The following is a 17,140-nucleotide window of genomic DNA, read 5'->3' as shown; positions in this document are numbered from 1 at the left end:
GCTGCTGTCTTCACAACAAAAATGTAAGTATATCTGTCCTGAGAGGAATTAGTGTGCACCTTTAAACGCATTTAAAGGGCAAGCCGTCCTGTTAAAACCTTATGAAGAACAAAAATATTAAAACTGGATAAATTATTACAAATTTTATTGGCTTGTTGGGATTTGAGAATGTGTTTTAAGATTTAATTTTTTTATATATCTTTTGGTTTAAAATAGAATAAAACAGCACAATATAGGTAAGTATAATGAGAATCTTAATTAAAAAGGACAGTAGCATGTAGAAATAATATTAATTTACTCCTTTTACAAGTTACAAGACTTGAACTTTTCCCAAGCGCCTTGTAGTTGACGTCACGTTGCGTCAGCAACCACTCTACTGCGCATGTCTCCTTCAAAACACAGGCGAGAACACATTACTTTAACTACTTAAACTATTTACAATTAGGCTAATAAAATTACTTACAACTCGCAGCCAGCGCAGATCTCTTTGCGGCATCTGCGGTTATCAGAGGTTTTATTTTTAGCACATCGATTATGTAACTTCGCTGCATTTTTTTTTATTATGGTTTAATTTATCACCTATCTTGATGGATGCAGCTGCATCTTCATTTTACCTCTAATTGTGAACAAACTAATAAATAATTTTATTTGTCCTTTAAAAATGAATTTGTTTTTACCGTGAACAAAATTGCTAGCAAGTTAATATCTGATATTTGGGGCCATTTTCTCTCGTCATTTATTGACTCGCCTGCATTTAAAGCTTTCGGGTCCTTAACACGCGTCTCATTCACTAATGCCAATTTAGTAGCATAACTTATTTTTTTTTATCACGCTGAGATAAACAGATGTAGTCCACAGACTGACAAAATGCTAACTAATGTTAAAACAGCAAGATTAATACGAGTAACTATGGCAACCAGTGAACGCAGGCCAGTCCAGCTGTGTGTTTAGGGTTACTGTGCTGGTGGAAAGTGAACCAAGTAAAGATTCATCCACTTTTGCCGGCTTTTCTCCGTCATTGTAGAAAAATGCATACCCACAGCATAAGGCCGCCCCCGCCATGTTTCACATGATGATCCCTGTAGCCCCAATTTATGTTTTAGCTTATCTTTTTTTGCACACAACTAAATAATAAAATGTTGAAGAGATAAATAATAAGGAACAATAACAAAGGCTAATAAACAATACATGAATAATAATTTCTCTTATCTCCTTCACTGGCAGACTTAATAACAGCATTTCTCATTGTTTCCTGCTACAATGTCATTCCACTTTGGCTTGTGACTAAAAGAGATTCAGTCTGTGGAAATTATTGTGAAATTGAGCGGGAAGTACTTGTGACAAAAACTTATTTTACTTTTTGCTCTTTAACTCATTTAAAATCAATAGCTTTGATGATGAATCTGTATTTTATGATATGTGGTCTTGTCAAAGCAGGGGTTTGTTTATGAAGAGTGGAAAGTCATTTCAGGAAAAGGATCCAGTTTTAATCCATTTACTGTATATAAAGTTCAAATCAGCTCAATCAGAATTAAATCCAAATTTAACCTTAAGTTTTTACGAAATTCAAAGTGAAGAACAAATGAAAAATAAAGTGAAGGTTATCATGTTTACATCCAGAGTGATTTACACAAAAGAAAGATAGAACAACAATAACAAAGTATAAAGTTATTGCATAAAAGAAAAAAAGATGCTAAAATTAAAATATTTCAGGTGTAAACAAGTTCTTCAAATGGTTTATTAGTCTCTGATCAGAAACTGCTTCAAACAAAAAACATTTTAATTCCTGCTGTAAATAAACCGTCAGTTTCTACACATATGAAGTTTTCTGGGAGCCTGGAAGCTAAATGCTGTTTCGAACTTAAGGTTTAGTTTTGGTTCTGGGATTACTGAGTGAATAGGTCTCTGAAACCAGGAGGGAGCCACAGACTTCATAAGCAACTCAGGGACGTAGGTAAAATCCATTCAGTGTCAGAAGTTAGAAATTCCAACTTGCCAGTCAGAGAAATCAGCTGGAACAATCCAGGAAGTTGGTTTTCCCACTAAGAACTGGGAGACACTCCAGCTACTCCCCTCATTTCAATATGGCTGCTCCTTGCATCAACAATTGTGAACTATGGTGGAAACATGTTTATTTTACAAACACACTTAAGAGGGCATGTAGCGCCTTCAATTCTAACCTGAATAAACTAAAAAGTGGCGTTTGATTCTTCCGTAACAAAGTCCTGGTACAAACCTTCAGAAACCGTCCCGCTGACTCTGACTGGGCGTTTTTGTTGTTACACAAAGCTGTTACTACACCGAGATCCACACTCTCAATTTTGCAAGCAATTAGCCACAATTTTCAGACTTTTAATTGCAAGAACATTTAAAACTATGTAACATTTTTAGCAAAATTCCCAATTATGTGTTTTTTTTATTGGTCTACCACAAAAGAACTCAATAAAACACGTTGAATGTTTTGATTGTAATGTGACAAAATGTGAAAAAGGGCATGAATACTTTATATATAATCCTGCAACTATTCCAACCCACAGAAGGGTTTTGTAAACCTTCACAAAGAGAAAAGAAAATTATAGATTTGTGCTGCTTTAGTTGATTGGTTGCACTTGTGGTTTGATGCTTGACCTTGTGACATTTAATGGTATTAAAGCTGAATTTGCATAACTTTATCTCCTGCAACTAACAGAACAGATCGGAATCATGGTTCCATCACTTTGTCAGTTAAATCACAACTGTCTCTGCGCTGAGTATTACAAATAAATCCACAGTTATACAAGCTGTTATTAAACATATAAGTCCTGCTTGGATAGCGGTACATAGAGACATTGAAATATGACACTTCGTTTTTTCTTTCAGAATTTCGTCAGTGATTCACGAGTTTCATATTTACAGCATAAAGCGTGGAAACCCCCCCAGCACCGTGACAAACAGCTGCAATGTGACAATGTGGCGGGACATCCTTCCCTGCTGGAGCTCAATCATATCCTGCAACTTCCACAGATAAACTTCAAACAGGAGCCAGTTTGCACCGCGGATTCTCGCGATAAAACTGATAGCGTGATTTAGTGAAGAACCCTGGCGTCCAAAGGTAAAGTGACGTCCTGAGAAATCTGGATTAATACGTGGATAAAGGCAGAGGCAGGATCCAGTGGGCGCTTTAAACCCGTCACAGTGCTTTATTTTGTATTATTTCGGAACTTTATTCAGCAGCTGGTTCCGGAACCGTGTCACAGCTGACCTACTTTCCCTCCTGCGGAAGTTCCCAAAAACAAACAGAAGGAGTTTAAAAGGTGACTCGCTTGAGATTGAGCGCTTTGTGCGCAGCGGTGAGAGTGGCTGGAACACCTGCACAGGTAAATAGAGTCCCGGCCATGGCTGCAGCGGCGGGGTCCGTTTCCAGGGGTCTCCGGGCCATGTTCTTCATGCTCACTCCAAACGAATCCTCCTTTGAGAAAGTGGAGGAAGTGCCTCAGTATGTTCAGCAGGTGGGTGGACCCTTCTCTCCTTAAAAAAAACAAAACCTGTAGAAGTAAATTAAGGCATTTTTTTCAGCTTTAAAGACTTTAGGAAGTTTGTTATCAAATAATTTTGTGTCAAAACAAATAATTTCATCTGGAGGAGCATCAAAATAAAGTTTGTAGGTCGAAAGTTAAGGCAGCTGATTATATATTTCAGAATATAAAATTTATAGTTGGTATATTGTGCTTGCATGTTAAATATTTTTCTAATACATCATTTAAATTGTGAAAAAATAAACATTTGTGTTTGCTTGATACAATTTTCTTTCTCTTTCAACCCCTCCATGCTCTCAATACTGCTGGTGTAAAAACAACTTGAGTTATTTTGTGAACTGATAAGTTGGTTTAACCCATTGGCTGAGTGCAGCTTTAAACGTGTTTTCTTCCAGGATTAACATGCATTTAGCTGCACCCATCAGTTTCTTTGTCTTTGCTGGAGAAAAGCATCCAAAATTTGATACCAAATCACTAAAAGTTTGATGATTTGAACCTCTAGAACCCAACGGACCCACCGGTGGGTCCGAGACTGAAAACTCCAATGAGTGAAAGAGTTAAGGTGTGGTGCAAAGACAAGCTGTTGGTATTAAAGACCAGGCAAACTTTCCAGCAAAACTTCAAAATTCAGAAAATTTTATTTTCTTCTCTTTTTTTCCAGGTTAGATTAGGTTTGGCACAAACTAAATATGAAAAAACAATCTCTACATTCCATTTTCTATTTAAATTACATACTTTATTTTTTGTTTTAATCCTTGAAATCAAAATGTTGTGCATAGAACAACTGAACAACTTTTAAGATTTCCAAAAAAACTGAAATTGTTTTGCATTTTTCTCTACCGGAATAAAGTTATCAAAAATATCTAACTGCTTCACAGAATCGGCATTCAATCTTGCATAATTCAGTGCTGATTTAAAAAGTCTTAAGTGTTGAATATCTTGACTTGGAGCTTATGCCCTTCACATGACATTAAGACTGTGCCATGAAATAAAAAATCAGCCAGAGGGGGGATGATCTGTGCAGAGTTCCTCTGAGGTTAATCAAAAATGCTGAAGGATCCCCATCATGAATGGTGGAGCATGAGAGCTCACAGTCCGCCTTAAAGGAGCAGAAAACTTCTGCAAAGCCGTGGAGATACTTTGGTTGCCGATAATCACGCTGAGAGCATATCTGGGTTCTGGCAAAAACATAAAAACTGGATAGACCAAAGTGGCTTCGTGCTCCTACCTCATCATGTCTGCAGAAATCCAGCTTCTGGACATGGCTGCTGTGCACGTCTCATTCCACCACTGGTGGAAACCAAAACCTTTGCTTATAAAGATCCATATGTGCTGAACCTGTGTGGAATAGCACTCCCAGCTCGGAAAAGCGGCTACACCAGGGGTCTCAAACTCCAGTCCTCGAGGGCCGCAGTCCTGCAACTATTAGATGTGCCTCTGCTGCACCACACCTGAACAGAATAATTAGGTCATTAAGGCTCTGGAAAACTGATCTACACAAGGAGGAGGTCATTAAGTCACTTCATTCCAGTGTTTTGTACCTGTGGCACATCTAAAAACTGCAGGACTGCGGCCCTCGAGGACTGGAGTTTGACACCCCTGGGCTAAACCAAATCGGAGCCTGGATCGTTTGAAGTGGACTGGAGAAATTTTGTGACGTAGGTCAACAATTTCTCACAATCTTAGTAAATACCGAGAAATCACAGTAATGGGAATTATGGGTAGAAAATTTGAGTTGGGAGTCATTATTGAACGCTTTCCTATGTGGAGAAGTGTTGATTTCAAGTAGTCTCATGAATGGAGGCAAATCAAATGTGATTATTTTTTTTCACTCGTTATTCTACCCCAACCGTCTCCAAATCGTAAATGTTCTGGAGTGCCTTTCTCATTTTCAGCTCTTTTCATAGATTTTAAATTTGATACAAGTCAGGTGATTCACTGGGTATTACTTTCTGTCTCTGAAACCAGTTAAGAGTTTTTTTGGCTGTGTGGTTGGGATTATCATCTTGCTTGGAGCTGCACACTTGATTCATCTTCAGATTCTTATCAAGTAGGTTCTGGTTCGTTTCTCCATTCATCTTCCCTCAAACCACCATATTCCTTACCTGTAAACTTCTTTTTTGGCGTTGGGTTTTCAGGGTGAAGCACAGGACTTTTCTTCTTCCAAACATGGATAAAGGCTAAACCAAACATCTAAAGCGTTTAGCTTAAGCCATAAGTGACCAGACTATATCCATTGTTTATATTTAACAGCCATGGCTAGTTTATGGTGAAATGAAGTTTGTTAATGGATTATGGAGATGCACAATATGACATAAAATTTATATCACAATATGTCGTCATAAGTGGTGGTAACGATGTATATCACAAAATGATTTGCATAAAACTTACCATAGACATGAAATTGCATACTAATTGAGTGGAATGTATCTATTTGTATGTGTTAAAATTTGTTTTTGTGCATTTTATTTGTACGTAATATTTTATGTTGCTGCCTATTATTGATAATGATGGGCAGCAACTTAATCTCAATGGTGACCACCTGATTAAATCAAATTTAAATGAAAATATGTCTCTATATAGACGCACAACACTTTAATATAAGGGATGTCTGCGTCAAATCCTGCTTTTTCTTCACAGAGTTGCAACTGGACCGTGCAGTTGGCTGCATTTCTGGTATTCAAACACATTCTTCGATTTAAGGTGGTCAAAAAAATTACTTGTATTTCGTCTCTTCCATGCACTTTGCAGATAAAATGTTTCGGCTCCTGGTCTGACTGTTTAGCCCTCCTACTGTCTTAAGAGTCAGTTCATTTAGACCGACATGATTTTTACTCTTGTGTTTGGTCCGGCTGGGTTGCACTGTGCACTTTTACAAGGTTTTCTTTTTGTGGTTTCGGAAAGACTGTCAGACTGTGACATCTGCTGTGTACCTCCTGAGCATTGCGCTAAGACCACTGGAGGGTTAAGGGAAAGGGTCTCTTGGACCCAGCGAGCTTTATTCTGTGCTCGACCCAGCAAGCATCCTGACCCTATGCTCCTGGCTTCCCTGCTGTCTGATCGTGACATCTGCTGCGCTCCTCCTGCGCGACACGCTGAGACCACGGGATGCTAAACCCGAACCAGGTCCTGATGATTTACGTTTTTTGCACCTGCCTTTCTAACGAGTTTTTCCCTTGCGCTCTCATTCACGCTCCTTCTTGCTTCCTTTGTTTTGATGCCAGGTATTACATCATCAACAAGCATCACCGCGGTTAGCTGTTAGACTGCAGATCTCTATCGTAGGACAAATTTCTATCATTTCAACTGTATATTGTTTATCTTGCGCATTCCTACTGGACCATGGCTGTGACATTCAGAAGCTTAAAAACAAACCTGTAATTATTTGTATCGGCATGTTTTGCAGACTTTTTTTTCTTTTATCCAATAACTCAATATTCTGGAAATGAAAACCTTTTGTAGGCCATCAGTTAATATTATACCCCTTAGGAATGGTTTCTAAACATTGACAGATTTAAGTGAGTTTCTTGGCTTTTCTCCTTAATTTGTAAATATTTTTTTTTTCCATTTCTTACAATTTGTGGATTACTTGGTTTGTTCCTGACACTTGGTGTAAATTCAAAATCAATAGCAGCAGAAATGTACCTTTATTACCTATTACTGATTTTACCTGCAGTATTAACATGCAGTTCACAAATGTATGTTTAAATTGTCTTTTTCTAAATTTCATCAACATGTCTCTTATCTTGGAAAGTAATAACACCTTGGAGCAGCTCAGTTAGTCTGATTGAGGATCTATAGAAGCAGCCACACAGAAAATCTCACTGCCCAGATTAGGGTGATGGTAAGGAGGCCTTCTAACAACAAAGTCTTGGCAGTTGTCACCAAATTAAATTAGTTAAAATCCTGGTGGAAACATGCAGAAAACTTTTCATTTATCATGAGGGTATTTGCTGCAGCAACCACGCACCGAGAACACTACAAAAAACCTGCTCTCTAAACTTTAAAGTCAAGAAATTTTTTGTTTGTTTGTGATAAGTTGCATTATTTTGTGGAAAATGTAAAGCTGTTTACAGTTTACTTTAGTTTTGAGATTATAAGACTTGGTTGAAATCTTTCTAACTCAAGTACAAACTCCAACTTATAAACAGAAAGTGTAAACATAAATGTAATGGAAAGTGGTAAAACTTTAACTTTTCTCAGTGGAATGACCTCAGGCTGCAGTTTATTCCAGCAATGACTGTAAAATATCCTGAAAAAACCTTTTTACTGCTGTCTCTCTTATTAAATAAATTAAAATATGAGCATCAGATATATGTAACAACGGATCATGATTACCAGAAAGAAATGATTTGAATCAGTCTTTTTTTACACAAGAAATTGTTAATCAATAGTTTTTGGACAGGGAGAGAGTTTGCCTGGAAGAACCTCATGAGTATTTTTTTTTATCACACTAAAATTCAAAAGCAATCAGCTAAAAAGACAACAGAATTGTTGGAGAGGATGAGGGGAAAGTGTTGACCCTTTTCAGCTACGTCACTTAATCATTCTAGGCGCCATGATGGACGTCAGAAGTGAGGATTGGGAGTTTTGAACAGAGCGACTGAAATTGTTTTCCAAAGTTGTTTTTGCCAGTTTATTCATGGCTTCTTCTTGTTGTTGGAGTCGAGCTCATTTGTCTGTGAACGTAACACACCTGGTTGGGGCTCGTAGACAGCAGGATTTAAAGAAGTTGGAATGGAAACAACTAGTTTAGAAACCGACCCAAACCTCCTAAAAGTTATAAAATAAGTTTGGTTTGCATCCTTGTCTGCTTGTGAAGTTGACCACGCAGCACCCTATGACCATTTTTAAAGTGAAATCAACTAAATAGGAATGATATCAGGCTACACATGTCTGTTTTTAGACTAGCTTTAAAGGAAGCATTGGTTGTTTTGACGTCCGTCATGGTGGAGTGGGCGGGGTTCTGGAGGGCATGATGTCACATGCAAAGGGTCAATATGCGCACTATTGAAATATTTTAGGAAATGATCGTAAATAAAAAAAACAGGATATGATCTGTGATGTCTTGAATAAAGTTTTAAGATACAAATTTCCACTAAAACCAGAAGTACTTTGGAGGAATCTATTCAGGACTGTGATAAACAACTAAAAGGAAGTGGAAACACCATTGAGGAGCCAATGGGCTGCAATAGCGGAAAAGATGTTTATAATGGAGAAACTGACACATAAGTTGAAACTACAAGAAGCACAAATGGACAGAAAATGGGCAAAAAGACGACTTACATAGAAAGATGGACATAAATGTTGTTAGCAGGCAAGTAGTTTAATGTGTCGTATGTCTTCTGCATTAAAGCAATGCAAAATCAATAAAGAACAAGCTACAAAAAGAAGTAATGAGAGTAAATAAAACAATAATATTAAATATTTGAGAAAGTTTAATACATTAACAGTTTGTTCTGTTCTGGATAGTTGCGGCTCAGAGCTGCCAGTCCTTTTGATCGCCGTCTGTAAAGATTTCTCATGCACAGCATTCCTTTGGCCAGACCAGGTTGTGATGCAGCTCGCCAGCATATTCTCAAAAGACTCGTTCACAAAACAGCTTTGTCAAACAGCTGCCAAAACAAAAGCCTCTCTGAATTTCCTTTGGTCCATAGATCACCAATCAGAGTAGCAATATCCTGCAGACATGAGAAGTTTCAAAAATCAAGGCAACGCCACGGAACCAAAGGCGGTTCGATTGATTCATTGCATTACCTGAAATGTGTAACGTCTTCTGTTTTAAAGAGTAAAACGCATCAGCAACATTTGATGCTTTATTGGTTTTGTTTTTGATCAAAACAGATACTCAACAAATTCCTCAGAGTACAGTTAAGGGTTGTGTCTTGACTCACTGTGATTCAGGAAATGATTCAGCGCTCGGTTTGTTCAGACTGTCCATCATCACGACGTCAAACCTTTGGGACTGAAAGCTGGTTAACCTTTACATTAGTCAGCCTTTTACAGAGCTGCTGCTGCTACTGCTGTGTCACTTGGTGAGGCAATCTGTCTTAACCACTCAGGCTTGGTCCAAACCGGGTCACCTTCAAGACAGTGACAGCTAATCTGGATTAGAAAAAAAGTCCATAATTCAAGATGGCTGCCACGGTTTGGTGAAACGTTTTAAGAGTTAAGTCAGAACCGGACTAGATAAAGTGCCAAAAGTACTCAAGCAAGAGTAACACTACTTCCATGTTTTTATTCAAGTAAAAGTAAAAGGTAGCCGTCCAAGAAGTTACTCAAGTAAGAGTAACAAGGTATTTGGTAAAAAGTCTACTGAGTAACTGATCAAATTATCATTTAATATTTACAAATTATACTATCAGAAGGACCAAAGTTTATTGTTAAAAGGACATTTTGGTATTTTAAGGATGAAAATGACAATCATTCATATAAGTAACAAAAAATAACAAAATCAGGCCAAAGAAAATTTTCCACATCAGTTTCTTTTAATAAGAAACTTATGAAACTTTAACAAAAACTGCAGGTCTGTGTATGGTGAATGTTTGGTTTAAACATGTTTGATTTTCATTCAGTGGGTAGAAAATCCAGAAATTTTACTCAAGCAAGAGTAGAAATACTTCATAATGAAATTACTCAAGTAAAAGTAGAAATCAAAGCGTAATAAAATAACATTTTTCCAAAAAGGTTACTGAAGTATAAATGTAATTGAGTAAACGTAACTAGTTTTTAGACATCTATTTAATAAAAATAAATTTTTAAGTCAAGCTCACAGTAAGTATCAGTTTTATTCAAGTGAAGCTTGAATAAAATGAAGTGAAGCTTCATAATAAAATTACTCAAGTAAAAGTAAAAAGTACAGTGTACTAAAAATTCTAAAGGTAATTTTTTTCAGAAAGTTACAAGTAAATTTAATTGAGTAAATGTAACTAGTTACTACTTAACAGGTCAAAAATAAATGTCTTCAAACCTTAATTGAAGCAAAGAAAAGTGGGCCAAAATGTTTCCGTAATAAGATATTTTATTGCTTAGATATTTCTGCAGGTGTTGTTTGTCCTCTCTCTAACGAAGGGCATTCTGGAACCTTATAAAAGGTTTTTGCACATTCCAGCTTTTAAATAAAGTGTAACTAAACTTGATGTAACATCGTAACCCCGCCTCAAGAAGGTGGTCTGAGAAGCATAGGCAAGTGAGCGAAGGATGCTAACCATGAAAATAATAAACCTTTCCACAAAAATACGAACTGGTGACAAATCTAACAACTTTTTTGTGCTATTAGAGACTTTAATGACAAAACATGAAATTGGTGCATTCCTATTTTAAAGTTATCTGGTATGTTACAGGCTATTGATCTCTTTAAATAAAATATGTTCCTTTCTGTTTGTGGGATGCGGCTGTGTGCGTATAAATGTGGGAATTTTCTTTAGCCATTTGGACTCTGGAGATGCACATTATTATTTTATCTGGACAATCATTGGGTTTCTACAGCTAAGTGACAAAGTCTGACTTGAAATTGAACACTAATATCAAGACAGCAACACTTAGGCCCAATTTATGTAGTGCATATGAAAAAAGTTGATTTGGTTTAGTTGCTCTTTAATAAAACCTTGTTTAAACCCTAAAACTAAATGAGGGTGTTGCTTGTTTTGAATTGCCTTGTTGCTGAAAATGTGCTATATAAATAAAATTACCTTTACCTTTGACCGTATTTTCCCAGCAACACAACGACACCAAGATATTCTTCAGCAGTTCTGATCGCCGTCTAACATGCAGCAGATGATGGTGGTACCGTCTTCCAATTCAGTGACAGTTTCATTTGAGTTTGTGCAATCATGTTTAAATGGGGTTTACAGCAGGTGGCTAAGCACACGTCCCTGAGGAACGCCGCTGATGAGACGGAGTTTTGATGACCCAAACCTGCAGAATGACAGCTTTGGGTTGAGTTGTAGTGTTCTTAATGTGCAGTTTATGTAAAAATACTGAGCTATTATTTTATATGGTTGTCTTGCATTTTATTGTGGGAAATGTCTGCAGCAGGTTTTAAAAAACCCAACTTTGTTAGGTTTTTATGGGCACATTGGGGGAGCAGAACAATTACCCCAACAGCAGGGGCTCTTATAATCCACTACCCGGCATGATTAGGTAAACTTGTTGTTGCTGTAGGGTTTGATGGTGCCTGACTAGTTCCCAACTGTTTACAGTTTAAGACCTGCCATCAATTTTTCTTCGCTGTTGTTCTATGATCCCAGCACGCCAAATTAATTAGAAACAAAACAAAACACAATCTTCTAATTTGGGAGTTGTTTGGAATTATGGGTTCGTTGGACCCTGCCAGGTCTCCCGGCTGCTCGGTGATTTGAAAGCAAACAGTATTTGTCAGATAAAAGTGCACCATCAGCCTACGTGTTTTTTGCCAACATCAGTCATCCATGACCTTACGCTCTCAAAAAAAAGGGTCTCGTTGGGAGAAAAAGCAGACATCTGGTCCACAAATGTCCTATTGCATGTAAGGTTGAATGCAGGAGGAAATAAAACACAATTATTAGATACCACAACAAACAGTTGCACTAAATCTGCTGCCGTATTAAATAGTCTTTACTGTGATTTTTAGTTTATGTGTTGAGAAGACAAAGTAACGCAGGAAAGGACGCTTTGATTGTACTCGAGATCAGAAAGAATCGACCTCAAATGATCCCAATAAAGGGGTAAAAATAACACTTTACATAAAAGAGAGAAAAATATCAGGAGACAGAAGGAACGTTTGACATATGCATGTTTTAAAGAAAAAAAAACAAACTCATCGCTATGCATGAGAATCAGCCCGGGTAAGATCGCTCAAAGCGGTCAGGAACGCTCGACTGTCGTGGTAAAACTTTCTGCAGGACAGAAGTAGAGGAAAAGAAGGAAGGAAGGCTCTCGGCCAGGACGATAATCTCTTTTTTTTCACTGAGTTTGGAGGAGGTCTGCCTGTGTTGCGAGCCCATTTGTTAGCTGCCAGATGTTGGAACATTGCATGTGATCACGGGTCTCTGGTGGTGCTCACGCCTCTGCCTGCACGCACACGCACCTGCATGCACGGTCTCACTTCCTGCAGCTCCACCTGCACATGTGCTCCTCTGCGGTCCCGTCGTCCCCGCCTCGCTCCAGCCGGGTGTCCAACCTTCAAACTGAGCGTCCCTCGGTCAATGAGACCCTTCAGCGTGGAGCTAACCAGTGGGGCGGCAGGCTGCTGAAGTCTCAGCTCTGACCCGTTTTCTGACCCCCTCCCTCACTAATTTGTTCCATGTTTTACAGATCCATTAAGAGGTTAGAGCTCGTTTCCAGAACCCTTGGAAAAAGACATGTCACCAGTTGTTTGTTTAGCGTTCAGAAGCTCGAATGAGAAATCTAATATTTGTCGTATTTAAATTTTCCTTGCTTCTGTTTGATACGTTTTATCGTAATTTTGACATTTCTAATAACTCTGCTGTGGTTTTCTGGTCAAACTACATCAGCTCAGAAGGGACAAAACAAATTGCATTGCTTGAAACTTGCAACCGTTCAAGATGTCATTAGAGTCTAAATGCAGAGAGATTAAGAAAGCAAATTTGATTGACGTAACGAGACTGGAAAAATCCATAGATGTGTCCAGTGATCACAATTTGACCATTGGTGTGTTCTCAGAAATAATGTAGTTTGTCTGTGATAAATTGTTACACAAACATCCAACAGGCAAATAAATATTTTTTTCTCTTTTATAAAATTAGACACATTGTGATTTTTTTAGACACACATGATGGCAGCATAAAATGAACAAGGAATGCAAAAGACACATTTTTTGCACCATAATAATCTTAACTAATGAACTCCTATCCCATAAACTCACCATGGTTTCAGGTGGATCCTCATTATTAAAAGAAAAAAAGGATTAACTTATCTTTTAAAAACCATTTTCAATTTCAAAACAAGAATCAAGTCAATAACAGCTTTATTTGTGCAAATATAAAAACTATTTACTAATATAAAAATATACTAATATACTTTACTAATATAAAAACTGAAAATTTGACTCTAATTAAAATGGATCAGCACCTTTTATCAATTCACCATAAATATTGAATTTGAACATAATTTCCATTCATATTTATTTCTGTTGGGCTGCATAGTGGTGTAGTTGGTAGCACAGTTGCCTTGCAGTAAGAAGGTCCTGGGTTCAATTCTCGTGCATGCGTGGGTTCTCTCCGGGTACTCCGGCTTCCTCCCACAGTCCAAAAACGTGACTGTCAGGTTAATTGGTCTCTCTAAATTCTCCCTAGGTGTGTGCATGGTTGTTTGTCCCGCCTCTCGCCCGGCGATAGGCACCAGCACTTCCCGACTCCACTAGGGACAAGGGTGTTAGAAAATGGATGGATGGATTTTGTCCATGTCCATGGATGTTGTCATTTGAGACAGTTGTATGTCAGCGTCTCACTTAAGGTGAGGTGTACCTCCAGGCTGTGTACTTGGTGGCCTTCTTTTTCATAATTTCATGTTTTGTTAGTTTTTTTTTTTAGTTGTAATGTTTCCCACATTTTCCACTTTTTAATTCTGTTAATTTTACTCTTTTACACTTGAACATCTGGCTGATATTTCTGCTGCTGAACTGAATTTGGAGTGGAGTTCACCGTTCATTTTAAACCAACAAAACTCTTGTATCAAGTCGTTATATGTGCCTGAGCTCAGATGACTAAAAATTCAGCTTCTAATCAGATTCATTTTAAGAATAAACTTGAAAAACAAGTTAAGCACCTTGCCCAGGTTAACTTTGACATGTGGCAGGAAGAATCTGAAATGTAACAGTCAAGAAAAATCTGCTTTCACAGTCGCATTTGATTAAATCACTTAATTAACTAGTTTATACTGGCAGTAACTCTTCCTGGTGAAGTGGTTGTTGATTTTATTTTATTTAATTTTTTATTTGTTAACAGATAGCATGACTCCATCTGATTCAGCCTGGAAAAAAAAGCTAAATTAATATTTACAAAATAAATACTAGAAGCATATTCAGTAAAAACGAATGACTGTGTAGTTTGGGATATTATTATGTTGATTTGATCAAATTACATTTACTTAGTTTTGTAAAAATACTCTCAGCTTAAAATTACTAAGTAGAATTTAATTTTATTGTATCCATAAGGTCAACAATGTTGAATAATAAATAGATTTTACCCAGTGGAAACTCCACGCCACACAAACATAATTAAATCAATAGTTTTTACTTAAAGTTGCAGTTCTATCTATCTATTCAATTATATTGTCACTTTGTTCCCATATTTTCTTTTTTAAGTTGAAAATTGTCACATTTACTGAATGTTGGTGAGGATTTCTGACAGCCTTTTTTTTTTTTACAATATGTGGGTTCAAACAATATAAATCCAACCTTTCTGGTAACTTTATATTTCTAATACGTCTAAAAGCAACACATTCTGGAAATAACTGAATGTTAGACAGATTATTTTGTTTGGCTGCATTTCATCACTGACCATCCTGCATTTATTTCACTTGGCTTCTATCTGACGTTACTACTTTCTACAGTTTGTTAGCACTGATGTGTAATTCATCCACTGAGCTCATTCCTCCCTCCATCGCTGCTTTGTTCGCATAAATGTTTGCGTTTTTAAATCTGCCAAATCACGGTGGCTTCGGACCTGCCGCTCTGGTCTCGTTCAGCGAAACAAACATCGCGGACCACAAGACATGAAAGTCCTGAAAGGTTTCAGCTCATCCGCCAAAACAAATACTTCCTTTCAGTACAGCTAGTAAAAGCAACGGTGGACTTGAAATGGTGTTATTCTTGTCGAGCTGCGTCCTGACGGCGTGTGTGTGTGTGTGTGTGTCGCTGGCTGTGTGTGTGCAGGCCACGCCGTACTTTGTGGGACTGATGCTGCTGGAGCTGGCGGTGGGTGCGCTGATGACTGGAAGCCCTGTAGTTACGCTGAGTGACGGTCTCACCTCCCTTTCTGCTGGGATGATCTCCAGACTCCCGCTGTAAGTCTGCTGGACCCATCGAGACGAAAATATGTGTCACAAAGTGTCACAAAGTAAGACAGAGGATCCAAGTTATACTTGACTAAGAACAACACTACTTCAACGTGTTTTTACTTGAGTAAAAGTAAAAAGTAGCCATCCAAGAAATTACTCAAGTTAGAGTAAAAAAGTATTTGGTAAAAAGTCCACTGAAAATGGAGTGACTTATCAAATTATCAATAATTTAATATTTAAAAATTACATCGTCAGGTGGACCAAAATGTAAAGTTAAGAGGAAATTTTGGTATTTTAAGGACAAAAATGACAATAATTCATATAAGTAACAAAAATAACAAAATCAGTTAAAATATTTTTTTTCCAAATCGGTTTCTTTCAGTAAAAAATTCATGAAACTTTAACAAAACCTGCAGGTGTGTGTCTGTGTCTGGTGAGTTTTTGGTAAAAGCATGTTTGTTTTTGTTCAGTGGGTAGAAAATCTAGAAATTTTACTCAACTAAAAGTAGAAATACTTCATAATAATTTACTCAAGTAAAAGTAAAAAGTATAGCGTAGTAAAAATACTCCTAAAAGTAAATTTAAAAAAAAAAAGTTACTCAAGTAAATGTAACTAGTTGCTGCTAAGTCTGCCATGATGGCACATTTTGCTGGACAGTCAATAGTCCCAGAACTTATTGCGATAAACGATAATATTGTTGTTTTGAGAACATTTATTTTGGTAATAATGGCATAAAAATGCAAGAACATATTCTCAACTCTAATGAACATTTAACACTGGAACTGAAAGACATTTGAAATATCCAAAATAAATAAATAAACACCAGAAACAACAAATAAAATGAATCATGAAGTCTCTGTAAACTAAGTTATTTGTCAAAAAAAAGGATAGTTGAGACCAAAACACCAGACTGAAAACTTTTGTCGTTCAGTTTTTGAGAAGAAAGAGGAAAACGATAAATCAAGGAAATGAAAATTGAGTTTCTTTCAATATGTCATGCGATTAATTGATTTATTGTTTATTGTTACAGGCCTAGTAGAAGTGGGAAGGAAAAACAGCTGATCCTAATTTATCATAATTTCTGTGTTTTGAAAGAAAAACATCAACAATTCTTGTGCATCAGAATATATTGTGTTTTTAAAAGTAAACCAAAGACAAAATACATGAAAAATCTGGCAAAATAAAAAAAAAATCAGGAAGCAACAATTTACTTTGTTTATGCAAATTTGTAATTAAAATGAAACATGGAGAAGTCTGCATAAGTACTTTTTGGTTTTTTTTACTTGGCAGGCAAATGTGACTCTAATCCGATTATTTATTTTTTTCTGTCCGACTTCATTTTTCTATCAGAATGACCCTCTTTTGATCAACAACAAAAAAATCGTATTCATTTAATTTCCATATGTGGTAGTAAGTCAGATACATTTTCAAAACCTTTCCACAGATTCTCTACTGAATTTAGGGCTGGACTTTGACTGAACCATTGTAGCATGCAATGTGCTGGAAGATGAACATCTGTCTCTACAGTCCTTTGTGGCATCAGGTCGTTTTGTCATATTTTATGTATCTCCATCTGCCTGTACACACCAAAAAGCACCACGTACCCCACTGTTTTACCGTTACC

General features: G+C 37.1%; 1 protein-coding gene across 1 annotated transcript in view; it reads left to right on the top strand.

Annotated features, from left to right (window-relative positions):
* The first annotated feature begins 2,951 nt into the window (after positions 1–2,951).
* The window catches only part of agmo (alkylglycerol monooxygenase), a 75,787-nt gene continuing 61,598 nt past the window's right edge, over positions 2,952–17,140 (top strand). Inside the window, exons 1-2 of the mRNA XM_005799466.3 lie at positions 2,952–3,488; positions 15,391–15,521. Coding sequence (XP_005799523.2) covers positions 3,375–3,488; positions 15,391–15,521 — 245 coding nt within the window. The 5' untranslated portion in view covers positions 2,952–3,374. The remainder of the gene's footprint in view (positions 3,489–15,390; positions 15,522–17,140) is intronic.

The sequence above is a fragment of the Xiphophorus maculatus genome, chromosome 3, assembly GCF_002775205.1.
Source record: "Xiphophorus maculatus strain JP 163 A chromosome 3, X_maculatus-5.0-male, whole genome shotgun sequence".
NCBI classification, from domain to species: Eukaryota; Metazoa; Chordata; class Actinopteri; order Cyprinodontiformes; family Poeciliidae; genus Xiphophorus; species Xiphophorus maculatus.
The sequence above is the reverse complement of the archived record's forward strand: the minus strand, read 5'-3'. Positions and strand labels throughout refer to the sequence as shown.